The 17,912-nt window shown below is 42.9% G+C and overlaps 2 protein-coding genes across 2 annotated transcripts in view; one reads left to right on the forward strand and one right to left on the reverse strand.

Moving 5' to 3' along the window:
- Myh10 (myosin heavy chain 10) overlaps positions 1-17,912 on the forward strand; it is a 126,839-nt gene that overhangs the window by 22,823 nt on the left and 86,104 nt on the right. The window contains exons 3-4 of the mRNA XM_032913155.1: positions 5,975-6,131; positions 17,669-17,696. Of these exons, the coding sequence (XP_032769046.1) occupies positions 5,975-6,131; positions 17,669-17,696 (185 nt within the window). The remainder of the gene's footprint in view (positions 1-5,974; positions 6,132-17,668; positions 17,697-17,912) is intronic.
- Positions 4,319-4,698, reverse strand: LOC116909537 (60S ribosomal protein L30-like). The gene has a single exon (XM_032913154.1). It carries the CDS (start codon positions 4,696-4,698, stop codon positions 4,351-4,353), a length of 348 nt encoding a protein of 115 aa, XP_032769045.1. The 3' UTR covers positions 4,319-4,350.

Raw genomic sequence — 17,912 nt, forward strand, 5'->3', positions numbered from 1 at the left:
GAGCGATGAATTTTTCCTTTTTACTCTGTCAGGACTCAGCCCATGGGATGGTACGGGCTCTTCTATCATGAGTCGACTCTCGGGAAACACCTTCACTGGCATGCTCAGAGATGTGTCTCCTGTGTGACTCAGAATCCAGTCAACTTGACAGTCACAAGGTTAACATCACATAGAGTTTCCCGGTGGAGCTCAGACTGGCCTAAAACTCACTGCATAGTTCAGACTGGCCTCGAACTCTTGGCACCCTCCTTCCTTTGCCTCCCATGTACTAGGGTGTGCCCCACTCTGTGATGGGAGTTTTTAGTCTTTTGTTGCCTTAGCCACTGGTATTTTTCTTTTGTTTCTGACACAGTGTGGAGTCTGTTATACCGCATCCTACTGCCTAAGTTTCTCTCTGGTTTATTTGTTTATTTCTTTCTCCAAATCCTCTGACCATCTTTCCCTCATCATGCAGTGCTTCTTGTTTATCTGGACCCGTTTGATTTTTGATACACATGTAATTTGTATGTGGGTATGGTGCTTATGTATAGATAAACCATCCTCCATCCCCACCTGCTCTCCCAGCCCCAGCCCCAGCCCCAGCCCCAGCCCCAGCCCCAGCCCCAGCCCCAGCCCCAGCCCCAGCCCCAGCCCCAGCCCCATGCTGCTTTCCTTTGGACTGACTTCTTCTGGAGCTGCAGTTAGGATGGAGGATGATCCGATGTACCTGGTCAGCGCCCTGCTCCTGATGGGAGACTGTTGTGTCTCTGCTTCATGGCATCAGCCTCAGCACCTGCTTCCGTTTCCTCGTTCTCTAGTCCTTTGATCTTCTGAAACAAGGCATACACACACAGCCCCGCTTTCTCAAACACTGGCCCGACACTTAAAGATGAGGAGCAACATTTCTGGGAGTGCCCTGCGGGAGAGGGTGGCCTTCAGGAGCTGGAAGCGTAGCACCATATCATATAAACATACCTACAAAATTGCAAATTTTTGTGTGTGCAAGTATTTGTGTATCTCTCTCTTAGGAAAGATGTGCAGTCATGTTATTACACAGACTTTCCCCTCAGGCCTTCTTAGTTGTTCAGGGTTTTCCTGTGGCTCTAGCAATTTAATATGGCCAACTGTTCCTAAGCATCCCACTTGACTTATCTGTGGCCCCACAGTCTCTATACATTAAAAGGGAATGCAGTGTATTTCTCCCGCAAAGCACGTTATCTTTCTCTTAATAACGGTTCCAGTTACTCAAGCTTAAAACTGCTTCTCTGAGTGGGGCCTTTATTGCTCTTCCCTGTGAATTTCTCAGACTGTCCCGGAGGCCTGTGTCCAGCTTCTCCATGACCTTTTTCTCTCTGGACTGTGTTGCTCCTTCTCTCATCTAGGCCGAGCCATTGTGCCAGGACCGTCCAGCAGCCTCCTGTATCTGTTGGTCTCCTCCCTCCTGCTCTTTTAATCACTATTCCAGATGACTGCCAGATTTGTACTTAGTGTAAAGTGTTTCTTTATCCAAGTCACTCTTTGTCACCTATAGAGGACAGAAACTAAATTGTTCAGTGTGACTGTTGACTTGACTCACATTCCATCGTCCAAACCGTTCTCTGATATGCCAGTCTTCCCGGTCTGTCTGGTAAGAGTCTTAACTCGCACTGCTTTAGTAAGAATTCTTTATCCCTCCTTTGGCCCTAACAGCCTCTAAGGGAAGGACAGCATCAAAGACCATCCGGGGCTGTTATGTCTGGTTTCAAAACTCTAGACAGGATGCCCTGGCTCTTGGTGGCTGCTCTCTGCTGGGTGTTCCGGCCAGAGGGCTCTCCATTCTCAGTCCACCTGTTTACCGTTCTCGCCCCCATTCTGCAGCCTTGCGATGTGCCTGGCTTGTTTAGTTTATACCTGCTCTTTTCACACCTAGAATGTGTGCTTCTCGAAGGTGCTTAATACCTCATGTATACATTCAAATACTTAAAAAGGTATTTGAGCTTGCAGACTCATGTGTCTAGCAAAGACAGAAGAGATGCAGTATTAATTCAACGATCGGTTTATGTAGAAAAAAAACAATATTTGATCTAATTTTTTTAGGTACTCAGAATTAATACTGTAATAAGATTTCTGTTTAGCCATTTGTTACATTTGTCTTTGGCAAGCATGAGATGCTAATGATTATTTAATGTTTTCTTTTGGATGACTTAATTCATATTTGTGAGACTTTGTAATCGTTGTCCTCAGAAAACTGCCTAAGACATGTTGGATTTAGTCCTCATTAAACGTGTCCTTGTTCCAGTGTTACCTCTGCCAGCCATAGTGCCGAGTGTTGCTCCTGATTTGTGTATTTTAGCTTTGAGGGTTTTTGTTTTTGTTTTTTGTTTGTTTATTTGTTTGTTTCTCATTCTATAATTATTCACCTCTAAAAAACATAAAAGTGCAAGCAAGGCCACATGTGGTGGTGCATGCCTTGAATCCCAAGCACTTGGGAGGCAGAGGCAGGCAGATTTCTATGAGTTTGAGGCCAGCCTGGTCTACAAAGCAAGTCCAGGACAGCCAGGGTTGTTATACAGAGAAATCCCGTGTCAAAAACAAAAACAGAGACAAAATAGCAAGAACAGCACTAAAGCATGAGGCACAGATGCTGTAGGGTTTTGCCAGGCTATGACCTAACTTCTGACTGAAAAATGATGTTATATTTAAGAATTTATTAATGTGGGGTTATAACTTATATACTGTTATAACATAAACCCATTAACAATTGAGTTTGACTTCCTTTGTTCATCCTTAATAAAATACTTTTATAATTAAGTCTATTTTGTAGCTGACACATTAAAAGCACAATGATGTTCCCATACATGCATACTTTGTGTACTTAGGTCAACTGTAGCTGTCACAGACATTTGTCATACTCAAAATTAATTCCTCCCAGCTTTTCGGGATACATGGTCTAAAGTCACTTCATAGTGCAGTAGCTATTTTGTTGCTATAAAGTCAGTTTTTATTATCTTTCCTTGTCTTTTGTTGTCTGAGACTGGATTAATTACTGAAAGACTTGCTTGGGAGAAAGTGGAAGAGGGCAGTCTGGGAAGGCCAGGAGCGAGCTAAAGTTGTCTGTGTCTAGGCAAACAAAGCCAGGGGTCTGAGGTAGCAAGGGAGTAAGCCATGGATCCTTCCCGTCTCAGGCGACCTCATCAGGTCAGACGTGAGGTATTAGCCAAGAGGTCAAATCAGTGGCCTCCAGCCAGGGGCCATCTCACCTGCACCCCACTTCTGAGCCTGCAGTAGAGGATCCTCAAGGAAAGCCATCAAGAGCGGTGACAGAGATGGTCTGGTCACTTGAATTGTCTTGGCAAGCTTGCCTCATTTTAGAATTAGTAACTGCAGCATTCAAAGCAGAGTGGTCCCTAGAGGGCTTTCTGCAGCCATTGCCAAGGCTTCAGCCCTTATGAACACAGCTGTTCATTACAGTCCCTCAGCTGTCCCAGGGGAGCAGGCCACACAGCTCCAGCCGACACTCCCCAGCCATCCCCCATCTTTTTAAAGAGATTTATGTGTTTTTATTTTATGTGTATGAGTGTTTTGGCTGTGTGTTTTATATGTGTGCACCATGTGCTTGCTCTGGAGGCCAGAAGAGGGTGTTAGATCCCCTGGAACTGGACTTGCAGATGATTGTGAGCTGCCATGTGGGTGCTGAGAACTGGAGGGGTCTCTCTCTTCAAGAGCAGCAAGTGCTCTTAACCACTTAGTCATCTCTCTGGCTCTTCTGTAGCATCCTTTCGCTGGTTATTTGTGTTAACCAACTAAAAGGTCTGCCTCATGTGCAGCCAAAAAGAATGTCCTTTCCAAATGCCACAGTCCCCCGTGGCCTGGCAGATCTGGAGCAGGGAGCACATCTGGAGCAGGCTTCCTATTTTTTTTTTTTTTCTTTTTTTTTTTTTTTTTTTTTTTGTTTTTTTTTTCGAGCTGGGGACCGAACCCAGGGCCTTGTGCTTCCTAGGCAAGCGCTCTACCGCTGAGCTAAATCCCCAACCCCTTTTGTTTTTTTCAATAGCAAGTTTTATAGAATATTTTCAGAAGTCAGTCTGAAAAGATGAAAAAAACCCAGTCCTAAGTGTCTGGTACGCCATTTCTCCTTCTTTTTTGAAACATAACTGTACTATACATTTTTTTTGAGGAGCTCTGGCAAAGTTTTTTTTTTTTTTTTTTTTTTAAGATTTATTCATTTATTACATATAAGTACACTGTAGCTGTCTTCAGACACACCAGAAGAGGGCATCAGATCTCTTTACAGATGGTTGTGAGCCACCATGTGGTTGCTGGGAATAGAACTCAGGACCTCTGGAAGAGTAGTCGGTCTGGCAAAGTTTTATTAAAGGAAAACTTTCTTGTTTACTTCTCACCAGTCTGTTCTGGCATGCTTCTAATAATATCAGGGTCACCTGGGTCAATGATAGCCAGTGTGCATGCTCTGTAGCATTTTCCACACGCTGTGCCCAATTCAATGTTACTGCCACTGTAGTGATGGACACCAGTTTTAGCCAACATGGCATAGTATTCTATTTCAGATTTCCTCAAAGCTGGGCAGTTGTTGGCGAGGATAACCAACTTCGCTTTGCCTTGTCTGATCGTCTTCAGAGTCTGTTTGTGCTCCAGCACGTACTTTCCACCTCCCATAACAAGTTGGAGCCTAGAGTTGATCGACTCCAGAGACTTTTTTGTCTTTTTTGCAGCCACCATCCTCTTGCCTTAGGTGTGGGACAGCCCCCAACTGAGATCAGACGCCAAGATCTGTACTATACTTTATTATTTCATGTGTAGAGTATTTTGCCTGCTTGTCTTTATGTACACACATGTGGCCCGAGTGCCTGAGAAAGTCAGAGAGGGCATCAGATCCTCTGGGACTAAAGTTATAGATGGTTGTGAGTCACCACGTGGGTACTTGGAATTGAACCTAGGTCTTCTGCAAGAGCAGCCAGTGCTCTTGACCGCTGAGCCACCAGTGTCCAGCCCTAGTGTCATTTCTGAATGAAGACTACCTGTTGATCAAAAAGGTTCCCTGAAGCCTTGTAATCCAGTTTATAAGTTACGGAGGAACATTTGGGTTACTGTGACAATGTTTACCGTACTCAAAGTATCATTAAAGTGATAATCCCATATAAAGTTGTCAACGGTTATTTTTATTTATTAATTTATTTATTTTATATATATGAGTACACTGCTATCTTTAGGCATACCCAGAAGAAGGTATCGGATCCCATTACAGATGGTTGTGAGCCACCATGTGGTTGCTGGGAATTGAACTCAGGACCTCTGGAAGAGCAGTTAGTGCTCTTAACCACTGAGCCATCTCTCCAGCCCAACAGTTATTTTTATTAAAAAAAAAAAATTAATACCAAAACAGCTGCAGAGTAAAAACTTAATTTTTTCTGTAAATCCCTTTAATATCTTAGCAAAGAGTTGGATCCCCATGTCTGCTATTGTATTCTATTTGTTGTGAAGTTACTTGAAGGAAATTCTGCTTTATGCAGATGTTTGAGAAAGAGGAGAATTTGGGGCTCGGTGGTTTAGAGCATTTGTTGCTCTTCTGGTCTGATCCCAGCACCCATGTGACTGTTCACAGCCATCCTAACTCGAGTTCCGAGGATTCGATGCCCTCTTCTGACCTTCATGGGCACTGGGCACATGCATGGCGCTATACAAACGTGCAAGCAAAACATTTATACACAAAGTTAAACTACTCTACGAAGAAGTTTTTAAAGGGATATTTTAGTCACTTTTCAGATAAATTGGGAATGTTCTTCCTTGGCATTAAACCCAAACTTAGCAAATGGCATTTTCTTAAAGATGAACTGTAACTTGGGGTCTAAGCTACATTAGCAGCCTTTCTTAACTTTCTGTTCACGGGAGAGTGAATGGGAACAGCGAGGCCCATGTGTCTTATGGTTGGATCTGAGTGATAAATACAGATTCTGTTTGTTTTGACTTTCCTATTTCCTATTCATTTTTATTCTAGACTTACTCTGGACTCTTCTGTGTGGTGATAAATCCCTACAAGAACCTTCCGATTTACTCTGAGAATATTATTGAGATGTACAGAGGGAAGAAGCGCCATGAGATGCCGCCACACATCTATGCCATATCAGAGTCTGCCTACAGATGCATGCTTCAAGGTAAACAAATGCGAGAATAAGAAATGCGTGGACTTTGTTAGATACTGTTTCTTAATGTCTTAATCTGACCTGCAAAATATTTCAATCTTCCTTTTAAAATTTAAAAAATGGGCCAGGCATGATGGTACTTAAAAGGAAGAGCGAGTTGGCCAGCGTGGTCCACATAGCTAGTTCCCTGCTAGAGTGACACAGTGAAATCTTGTCTTAATCACTCAGTCAATAAATAAGGTGTTTATTGTCGAAAAGTTATTAACTTTTAAGATTAAAATGGATGATGAGGCCATTTTTATAGGAACTGACATACAGTTGCTGCCCCATAGCAATGCTTCATGTACCTTTTAGTATTTAGAAGCATCAGGTTTTTAATACATGTTCAATCTCTGCCATAAACTAGCACAAGTAACACTCCATGGTATTAGGCTCTAAAACCAATAGGAAAGGGCTGGGTGGGGACAGGATAGAGCAGGAGAGCATTTGCTGAGCGTGTGTGAAGCTCAGGGTTCAGTCCATATCCAGTGCTGCAAAGTAATGTGAAGTGAGATCAGCAAGAGTGAAGGAAAGGTGGGCACATCGTTGAGTGAGGGAGAATTAAAAGATCTTACTTGTAGTTTAAATGCATATAGAGATGAGAAAAGTTTTAAAATGTGTTGATTGGTTGACATTAAAAGCTTTTGCGTTTGGATCAAAATTAATTATAGATTTGTCGAGACCTTCATTTGAACCCTGACTTTGGACAATGATTTATGGAAGGACCTTTTTGATATAGAGTCTTGTGAGACAAGAATGCAAAGAGTCCCCCTTTAACAGTCTGGGATTCCTTGTTCCAGCTTCCTGTTGTCTCCCTATGCCTGGATCACTATAGCAAAGGTTCCCAGGAGGCTGGTCAGGCTCTCATATACATGATTCTAATTTCTTTTAAAAGGAGAAAATATTGCAGTCTTCTGAGCATTATGTGCATGCCAGGAAAGAATGTAGAACCTGTTGTTATTTAATATAACGAGATCAGTTTAAAACAATATGAATATATTTGCTCTACAGTGAACAGTTTGATCAGACAGGTGAGACTCATACCATCCCCAGCCCCTTGAGAGACCCTTGGTAGGTTGCACTGGAGCTGCTGACAGATGCATGCAGGTGCCTGGGCTGCTCAGGGTGTTTACCAGAGGGGTGTGTCCTAACTAGCATCGCTGTCCATCCCTGTGAGGATGTAGGGTGTGTGCCTGTAAAGTGGGTGGGTGACACGAGTCTGGTAGGATAGTTAAGTACTTCTGAGGGAAACACTCAGAAATTTTAAATCCTTTGCCAGGTAGAATGGAGAGTTGACTTTACTGTAACAGCTTACAAAAATAGATGTAAGGCCTGTGAATGGTTCCTAAGTTCTTCACAAAATGGAAGCAGAAGACACAAGGAATTTGTGGTCTGTGAACATGTGATATTGTTATTGTTACTAATGCTAGAAAGGACAATTCCTTGAAAATCGCTACTAGCCAGAATAATGCATATCATAATATTTATCTCTATTATACTGAGGCACAAAGAAATCAAATAACTTGACCAAGAGCATGGAGGTTGATAAAAGTGTGAAACAGAATTAAAACCTGACATTTTTGTGTTTTGGTATTGAGATAGGGTTTCTTGTAGCCCATCTCAGTCTTCTGTTCCATCTCTGGATGCTAGACCATGGGCTTGAGCTTCCACACGTGGCTGCTACCTGAAACGTTCTTACCCACACTAAACGGAACTCATTGATCATATAAAGGCTTTAAAATTTGATACAGAAAACTACCTTTGCCTTCCATTCTGTGAGAAAGGGACTGCCTGCCCCTGCTTATATACTGCAGGGCACAGGAGAGAGGGGCAGGAGCGCTCACACCAGTCTGTCCAGGTTAGGCCCATAGTTACCATGTGGACAGCAGCTGAGTGACAGAGAGCCTGAGAGGGGACCATGGGGTCCCTCTCAACTTTGATGTCAAAGTCGCTCCCCGTCTAATCTGTCTAGATCTTTTGAGAGTCTGGGCTTTTCCATCAGTTAAATATGATCCCAGTTTTATGTCTTGTGTGATTATTTTGGGCACACGTCATGCATCTTCAGACTTACTGATAGAAATGGTAAAAGGTTTTGTTTTTAAGAAATGTAGGTGCCAGACAAAAGGATTAGTTAGTGGTCAAGAGTGCTGACTACTCTTCCCAAGAACCCAAGTTCAATTCCCAGCACCCACATGGTGGCTGACAGTTCTGGAGAGTCTGATGCCCTCTTCTGGCCTCCATGGGCACTACATGCACATGGTGCCCCAGATACACACAGGCAAAGCATTTATCTATAGACATAAAATATAAATAAATAAATCTTAAAAAAAAAACTTGTTTTTCCCTTAGGTTTGGAGTCTAAGGGATACCCTGTTAGTAAAATGCAGAGTGCACTTGGCACATACTAGTTGCTTAATAAATATTTGTTGAATGAATGGGCAGAAGCAGAGCTCTTGGCTGTGAACTCAGTGCAAAAAAGTCACATGTTTAGTAGAAGTTTGGGACAGCAGTACTGACATAACCAGCAGTATTGTCATAGTGCGTGTGAAGACTGGATGTAAATAAGAAAGAAGCAGTGGAACTCGTGAGCGAGAGGTGGAGACGTGGAGTCTTTTTTAGGTTCTATGATAGAAATGATAGTTTGGAGAAATATACCTGAGCTAAAGAAAAGACTTAGATCTGCCAGGCAGAGTATTGAACGGGGAGGTGTTATGCACCTCCTCTTGTATAGTTTGACAGACGGCCAAGGTCAGAGGCTCTTCATGGAAAGGAATCATTAGGTCACACCTCATTTGTATAGTACTGAGACTCAGAAACCAAAGGCCGAAGCGCTGAGCTCCCTGTGTACACAATCCTCTGAGGTCAGCAAGCCTGCCTTCTCTATAGGCTCTCTGTCAGACGCCGTCCACTCCAGCCGGCACTGCTGTAGAGTTCCTTATCGAGCTGCACAGAACAGCAACCTCAGAGGCCTTCTTTTTGGCACACCATAACTACTTAAGTATATGCTGCTTTCCTGGAGAGTCTTAGAATGAAACCCAAATGTCTTGTTCTGCTATGCATCTTAGTTGTACTTGAATCTGGGTTGGCCCTCCCCTCTCCTTCCTTCCCTGGCAGGCTAATGGAGCCCAGGGTGTCTGCACACTCAATGTATCGAGGGATAGCTTTGAACTCCTGACCTTCCTGCTTCCCTTTTCATTTTGCTTCAGGTAACTCCCACTCTCTGATGTGTGAGCTTACCCAGATGTTGTGCTCAGAGTGCCTTGATTTTCCTTTCAGGATTTAATTGGTTCCTGGCTTTCTCCTTGAATATGTCATTTGAACCCACTCTTTGAAGACTATACTAACAATTGAAACCCTGCATTCTAGAAGATGGAAATTGTGTCCTTAACTTGTCTGTGTCTCTATTAAACCTTTTCTTCTGTACCCCTGGAAAAGCTGTGTGCTTCCCCCTTCCCTCAAAGCTCTCTTCTTGGTTTCCCTTATTCTTCAAGCTTTGTTGTGACCCTATGATAGGAGCCACAGAGGTTTTCATGACCCCTCCCTCCCCTAGTGAAAAGCTTCATCTTACCTGTGCTTCCTGAAGTGGCCTTGCATACTTTTTCATCTTATTGAATCACCAGGATTTTCAATGATATTTCACAAATTCTGTTACAGTGCCCTTCCAGGAAGACTAAAGTCTATGCTTGCTTCCTGTGGATCCCTGTGTAGCTGTCCCTCAGCGTGGGTTCACGCTCTCTCCTTCCAGTGGTCTCTATACCCTTCTCTGTTAGATCTGTTTGTCAGAATTCTCCTGCTGGATAGTTGGGCTGTCTGTGCCTCTTGGCATTCTCCCTTGGGGTGCTGGTTCTTAGGAGTCATGTTCATCTGAGTGAACAGATGACCATGCTAGAAATTCATGACTGAAATGACTCTGCCCTTAATACAGCGTGCCAACTCTACCTGGAGAGAGGTGATTGACATTCTCTGTCATGAGTGAATGGGACCCTGTGTGCTTCAGACCTCTGGTTCCTTACGTGTCCTTCGGCTTCCTGTGTATCAATTGATTTCTCATTTCTGAGAAACTAGAAGTCACCAGAGAACTGTTCTAGAATCCCCACTAGATTTACAAGCCATCTCCTGTTGCATCTGTTGTGATCCAAGGCTAGTCCTGCCATCCCTTCATCTCTCTCCAGGAATCTCACAGCGCCATTGTCTCTTGAGTCACTCTCTGCTGCCTGGCTTTTGACAGCTTCCCAATAGCTCCTCATTTCCCTTTGCTTAAAAAAAAGTATTTAGGCTGGAGAGATGGCTCAGTGGTTAAGAACACTGACTCTTCTTCCAGAGGTCCTGAGTTCAGTTCCCAGCAAACACACAGTAGCTCACAGCCATCTGTAATGGGATCTGATGCCCTCTTCTGGTGTGTCTGAAGACAGCAACAGTGTACTCACATACATAAAATAAATAAATCATTAAAAAAAAAAAACAAAAAATAGTATCACATTTTTCTTCTAATTTTCACTGTCAGATTTTGAAGCATTGCCAGTGGTTAGGCAGGCAGGTGACCACAGTCCATGGTAGAAACTTAAAAATGCTCTGTCTTCTCAAGGACCTTAAGAATAGGCTCTGTTTGAGAGCAAGAAGGAACGATCGCATGGAGAGATGGTTTGCCATAGGTCCAGAGACAGAGAAAGAACGTGCCATAGCTGCAGAGAGAGAGGGGACACCTCTGTTTACACTGCTACCATCGCTCCATATATTTAAAGTGAAACCTTTGGGGGATACAGAGAGGATGGCAGCCACGCATGGTTATATAGAGAAACATCATATGCTTCTCAGAATTATCATTAAGATGGGATTAACAGTTTAGCAAGTGGAAATAAAGTAAGTGTATAAAGCAGCTGCCTGTCAAGCAAGAAGCACAGTTTGGAACTTGGAGCAAATTCTGAAGCAGGCCACCAATAAAAACCTCAGCTCCTAAAAGAAGAAATGGCGGGCCATATTCTCTGACCATAGTGTAATGAGATAGAGTATTACTGCTAAAGATTTTTCCAGTGGCTTGGCTGTGGTGGGAATGTGTATAATCACTTCCTGTTATTTCATTGTTATTCGTTTATCTGTATGGGCTTTGGTGACATCAGGAAGTATATTGTAGATTCTTGTTCACAGCAAAATATCATATATATATATATATATATATATATATATATATATATATATATATATATATATATGGGAGTGATGGACTGGAGAGGTGACTGCTCTTCCAGAGGATATGGGTTCAATTCCCAACACCCGCATGGCAGCTCACAAACTGTAACTATAACTGCAGTCCTAGGAGATGACACACATACACATACATAAACACACGTACACTCGCACAGACAAAACACCAAGGCACGAAAAAGAAAAAGAAAATAATTTTTTGATGGAAGAGTTGGGGCCAAAGTCACTTTTAGAAGCACTTAGTTCTAATTTCATTAGTCAATAAAAATTTATAACAGTTAGGCATTTTACCTCGCAAGGGAGACAAAAGATACTTTATGACCATCTGTGGGCCTGTGTACTATCAAGTGAGCTGCTCTGTGTTTCATTCATAATAAAAAGCTTTCTTCAAAAGCATAGCAGTAAAGTGAACCTAAACCAAATGGAAACGCATAAAAAGCCTCCTGCGTTGGAACCCAGTGCATCCTGTTGTTGAACTCATAAGTAAAACTGCAGCTGACTGAATGCACCTAAAATACAGGTTCAGCAAGGGTGCCCAGGAGACCAGGAATGATAAGGCTGCGACACATTGCAGAGATCTCTGACCCATAATAAGCCGAGCCAGAGGAGTGGGGCGTGGGGGGTATTGAAGGGGCCAGGAAGTGAAAAGCTCCGTTGTCATGTCTAAATCATAAGGCCTCAACAGGGTTAGTCCATTACCTTTAAGGCCTAGCTGATTCCTGTTGTCTGAGTGAATTTAGACCACTCCTTGGTACAGAATAATCTCTGCAGACGCTAGGATTTCCATCTGCTTCTCTCAGTTGGTATATTTTAAGTGGTCTGTAGTACAGCCGATTTCAGCTTATTCCTGACCAGCTCACACATACGCGAGACTCAGACTATGATTATTTTATTTAGCTTTGATAATTCTTGAGGGGTCACCCCAATCTACTTTTTAACTACTGGCCCGGCTACTCTCCAGCTATGGGAAGAAAAAGCATCCTGGGAGAGAAGGGGGGAGGAGCAGAGCCTGAAAAGAGGGGAGGACGCATGGATCATGACACCTGAGCACAGGTAACAGCCTGAGTTAAAAAGTAGGTTAAAAGAAATGGTTATCTTTAGTTATGATCTAATTAGAGTAGAGCCTAACTATGTGACCGAGGTATTTGTAAACATTATTTCTGGGAGTATGGGACTGGGAGGCAGAACCTGGACCTAACTTCAACAATAGACATCATATTGGCTGTGAATGGAGGATAGCCCTAGGTGCTTCCTAACAAACCCTAGAAACCACCAAGGATGCTCTTGTGTGACAGATGTCATGCTGAAGAGTTCTACTAAGTGCTCCCTCCTGTGAGAGTCATGAGCACCTTAAGAAAGAGTTGCTATACTTCAGAAATGACACTTGAAACTTTTAAAACAAACTGAGAAACTGAATGCAAATTTCCTATATCAAGGTACTTAAAGACAAGATGTTTAATAAGTCTGAAAACGGGCTGGAGAGATGGCTTAGCTGTTAAGAGCCCCAACTGCTCTTCCAGAGGTCCTGAGTTCAATTCCCAGCAACCACACGGTGGCTCACAACCATCTGTAAAGAGATCTGATTCCCTCTTCTGGTGTGTCTGAAGACAGCTACAGTGTACTTATATATAATAAATGAATAAATCTTTAAAAAAAATAAGTCTGAAAATGTGTGACACCAAGTACATCAGCCGTAATTGTACTTTTAACACCTTACATATAGGTAAGAGACAGCCTAACAGCAAATGTATGCCATTTACAAGAAGGACACCCCAAAATGGGCAAATAATAAACGTTTGAGAATGAGCAGAACCTTAAGCTATAGCACACGAAAAGGAAGCACTCATTACAAGTACCATTTCAAGCAAGAATAAGGGAAAGGGGGGGCAGGAGAGATAGCTCAGTGGTTAAGAGTGCTGGCAGCTCTTCTAGAGTCCTGAGCTGGATTCCCAGCAACCACATGGTAGCTTACTACTTTCTAAAATGGATCTGATGCCCTCTTCTGGTGTGCAGGTATACATGCAGACAACATATACATACTTCCTTACTGCTCAATTTGGAAAACATTGTTATTTGTAGATAACACATCCTTTATTAGAGAAATGATTTGCAGGTTGTTCTGATCTGATCTACTTTGAATTATTGGTTTATGTTTTTCTTTTTCTTTTTGGCATATGCTTCTTAGTTGGTTTAGCACTGATTGAGACTATTTCTCCACTGGCCTTTGATCTTTTCAAAAGTCAGGTAGGGCATCGATGTAGACCTACCTCCTACCTACCTACGTACCACCACCTCCTCCTCCTCCTCCTCCTCCTCCTCCTCCTCCTCCTCCTCCTCCTCCTCCTCCTCCTCCTCCTCTCTTTTACATTATGAGTGGATTTTTTTTCCAAATGCTTTTTTACATCTATTCAGTGATGAAGTGATTTTTCTTAATTTTTAATCAAGTGAATTAGACTAAAGAGAAGTACTACTTGCCTGTTATATGACTTGTTGTATAGATCACTGGGTACTGTTTGCTCTCGCTATGTTAAGAATTTGTGTGACTTTAATTATGAGATACATGTTTTCTGTTACACTTTTTTCCTTCCAGGTTTAGCATCTGGCTAAAGTAAGCCTTGTCTCTTAGAAAAGATTGGGAACTGTTTCTCCCTCTTCATTTCCTGAAGACTGTAGAAAGTTGGTATTATACCAATCTTAAATGTTTCCTAAAATTTACTTTTTGTTAGGAAGGATTTTAATTTCACCCTCACTTTTTTGATAGAGTAGGGCTCTTTAGGATATGTTTTTTGTTTTGAGTAAGACACACACACACACACACACACACACACACACACACACACACACCTCTGTTTTCCACGTGATACTTTCTGTTCTTTATTGTTTCCTCTCTTGGGATTTCATTGGCTCTTTCCTGAGCTTTTATGATGGGACCGAGATTGTTGATTTGAACATTCCCACTGCTGAGCGTGTGGTTTATGTCAACTATACTAAGTGTCTCCTCCTGTGGTTTTTGGAAGGCGCTCTGGAAAACACTGGGCTTGCTGCGCTAGCACATGTGTCTCTTTAGAAGGCTAGTTAGATTTTTTTAACTGAATTTTTTTTTCACTGTAAATGTCACTATCTAGATACGTTTATGGGTTTTCAGAGTTGGAGAGTCCTTGTGCTCTGTCACGGTGCTCTCTTGGCAGTTGAGGAGTGGAGGAGTCAGTGAAACTGAACCCTGAGGTTGGGACTTGAGGGGACAGTGTCATAGAGTTGGAAGGATCTTGGAGAGTCTCGGGCTCATTCCTCTTTGTACTGAGACTGAGAGAAACTCAAAAGCAGTACTAGGTCAGAGAGAGTGAAACCGGTGAGTCTGGGTAGCAGAGAGCCTTCACGGCCATTGCTGCTGGAGGGTGAGTCCTCATGGGGAAGGAAGAGGTCTGAGGGATCCCTTGTGGAGGTCTTCACTTCCAGACAGTGGGGTGGGATATGTACAGATCCAGGGAGAACACATTTTGGAATATATTAGGAAACCATTTAGAGTGTGTGTGTGTGTGTGTGTGTGTGTGTGTGTGTGTGTGTGTGTGTGTGTGTGTGTGTGGTTTGGGTTTCTTTCTCTCTCTTTCTTTCTCTCTCTTTCTTTCTTTCTTTCTTTCTTTCTTTCTTTCTTTCTTTCTTTCTTTCTTTCTTTCTTTCCTTACACTCCATTCTTTTCTTTTGTACTGGCTGTTGGATTCTTGAGCTTAAAGCACTCACACATGCTTGGCAAACAGTTCCATTGAGCGACACCCCTAGCCTAGTGTTTAAATTACCCCTTCTCAAGAAAGTCATTTTAAAACTTGGTACTATGGTGTTGTGTAGAGGTCGATCAGAGCAGGCGAGTCCGAGGCTCTGAAGGCGCATGTGTGAGCAGGCATGGGTACACACCTTTCATCCTTACAGAGAAGCAGACGCAGGCAGAGCTCTGTGAGTTCGAGGCTAACCTGCTCTACATAGAGAATTCCAGGACAGCCAAGGCTAAACTAGAGATCCGTTTCAAAAAAACAAAACTAAACAAAACAAAAGAGTAGATGAGACTTGGAAAACGGCTTCTGTTCTGTCTTACAAGTGGTTTTTGATTCCTTTGTCATAAATTTCCCCATTTTTCTATCACCCCGTCTTTGTTCTTCTAGACTTCTAAAATATTAGAGAGATTTTCTTTCTGAAACTGATGAATTCATAGGTGAAGAGCCAGCAGGGAACAGTGTTCACTGCAGACAGTGGTGCGAGCTTAGCCTGGAACAGAGATTTCAGTTCCACCATCTCACTAATGCCAACATGGTGTCCGATGCCACATTTCTGTCAGTGCATTAAAAACCCTGCTTGCTGCCAAGGCCAGTAATGCAAGCAAAGCAGCCCTTGGGCTCTAGGGGAGCCAATTGCACTGCTGCTTGTCTAGGCCAGTATACACTTGTCTAGGCCAGTATACACTTGTCTAGGCCAGTATATGCTTCTCTAGGCCAGTATATGCCTGCAGGAAGACGCGGCGAGGACCTCAGGGAGGGCACTGAGAAGGTTCCCTAGTGCACATAGAACTGCAGTGAGCCGCAGGGCCTCACAGGTGAAGCCTGCATCCTTGTGGGACCAATGGGACAGACATTAAATCTCTAGTGTCAATGATGCATGTGGTAGCCAGGGTGAAAGCTAACAGGACTGTTAGGTGATAGTAAGAATTAATTATTGGGCCAGGCATGCTGGTACACACCTGTAGTTCTGGTACTCATGAGGTGGCTACAAGAGAATCACAAGTTCAGGACCAGCTTAGTAGTAGCTGCCTTTAGAGTTAAAATAACAACAGCAATAAACACTAAATAATGAGAATGAGATAGAGAGAACTGTTGACGAGTACGAGAGTGCAGGATGGGAGAAATCACTTTAAAGTTCTGTGGCATAGTCAGTGACTATGGTTGGCAATTGTAGATGATAGAATAGCTGATAGACAAGATTGTGAACGTTTTCCACACGAAGCAACAATAGCTGAGTTGATGGGTATACCTGCCACCCTGGTCATATTGTGATGTCACACGTCACACGTATACTGAAATGTCACATTGCCTCTCACATCTAAGAACAATTTATAAGAATTTTTTAAAAACCTCTTGTAGAAATAGTCTTGAAGCTGGGTGTAGTTGGGCAGCCTTTAATCTAGCACTTGGGAGGCAGAGGCAGGTGGAACTCCTGAGTTTGAGGCCAGCTTGGCCTATAGATTGAGTTCCAGGACAACCAGAGTTACACAGAAACCCTGTTTTGAAATCACCTCTCCCTCCAAAAAAGTCTTGAGCCAGGTGGGCAAGTAGCACACACCTTTAATCCCAGCACTTAGGAGGCAGAGGCAGGTAGATCTTTGTAAATTCAAGGCTGTCATAGTCTACATAGAGAGTTCCAGGAGCCAGGGCTACATTGACAGATTCTATTTAAAAAAAAAAACAAAACGATTTGAGTGGGGGCCAGCACAGTAGCAGAGGGGTGTGTGTGTGTGTGTGTGTGTGTGTGTGTGTGTGTGTGTGTGTGTGTGTGTCTCAATATAATCTAGAATATATGAACAAATGTGTTTAGTCTTTTGGGTACCTGGTGGCATCTATCAGAGGATCAGTGAGCACAGATGAGAGGCAATAAAGTAGCAGCCTGCACCAAGGCCTGTGACCACAGCGCCTCTTAAAGCAGTAGCAGCAGACTTGTTCAATTCTGTTAGAAACATAACAGCTGGGATGTAGTTCAGTGGGTAGTGCTTGCCTGACAACACCACATGTACATACACACACTGTGCAATAGGAATAAGAATGCTTGCGAGTAATTAGAAATCTTATCCTATTAACTTTGCAGATGTGGATTCAGGTTTTTTCTTTTTGCTTGGAAAGTCTGAATGTTTAAATCATTTAATCACGTTGAAATGTTAAAAACGGAATAATCATAAAAACATAGTCAAGTGCCATTGCACACTCCTTTGTTGTGTTTGGGATCCGTCAGTGTTACAAATACCTAAGAAAACTGGGTTAAGGTTTTGACTTGAGGCAGTGGGAAAGCCTCACACCACTGCCCTGACTAGTTGTGTGTATTCATGAAATCACCTAGAAAGCAGTGCTTCCTGTCTGGGTCCCGGTTATCCCCAGAGCATGCGGCATAGCAGTGGGAGCTGACTAACTGGACATGATTTAGGATGGTGCTCAGGCTCGAGACCTGAGAGGAGGATTACTAGTATTTTACAATCTGTTACTGCAAGTGTATTGTAAAATTGTAAATTGTAAAATTGGGCAGATGGTGACTTTTTTGTTTCTTTTGTTTTCTAGATCGTGAGGACCAGTCGATTCTTTGCACGTAAGTAACGTTTATTCTGGATGTTGGGAATTGCTTTCGAGTCTTTTGGGAAGGAGAACTGCTTTTGTGTTGGGGGAGGGAGTCGTGCAGGGGCATGATTTAGACATACAGTTATGTGAAGGCTGAGAGTATTCAAGATGCTCACATCTGATGTTACTGCTTTGCTACCAGACAAAACCTCTCACATTTCATAAAGTTGAAAATTTACCTCTTTAG

Source organism: Rattus rattus, chromosome 9, assembly GCF_011064425.1.
Source record: "Rattus rattus isolate New Zealand chromosome 9, Rrattus_CSIRO_v1, whole genome shotgun sequence".
NCBI classification, from domain to species: Eukaryota; Metazoa; Chordata; class Mammalia; order Rodentia; family Muridae; genus Rattus; species Rattus rattus.

Excerpts from the sequence above, each read along its gene's own strand:
- LOC116909537 (XM_032913154.1), bottom strand. The coding sequence starts at position 4,698 with ATGGTGGCTGCAAAAAAGACAAAAAAGTCTCTGGAGTCGATCAACTCT.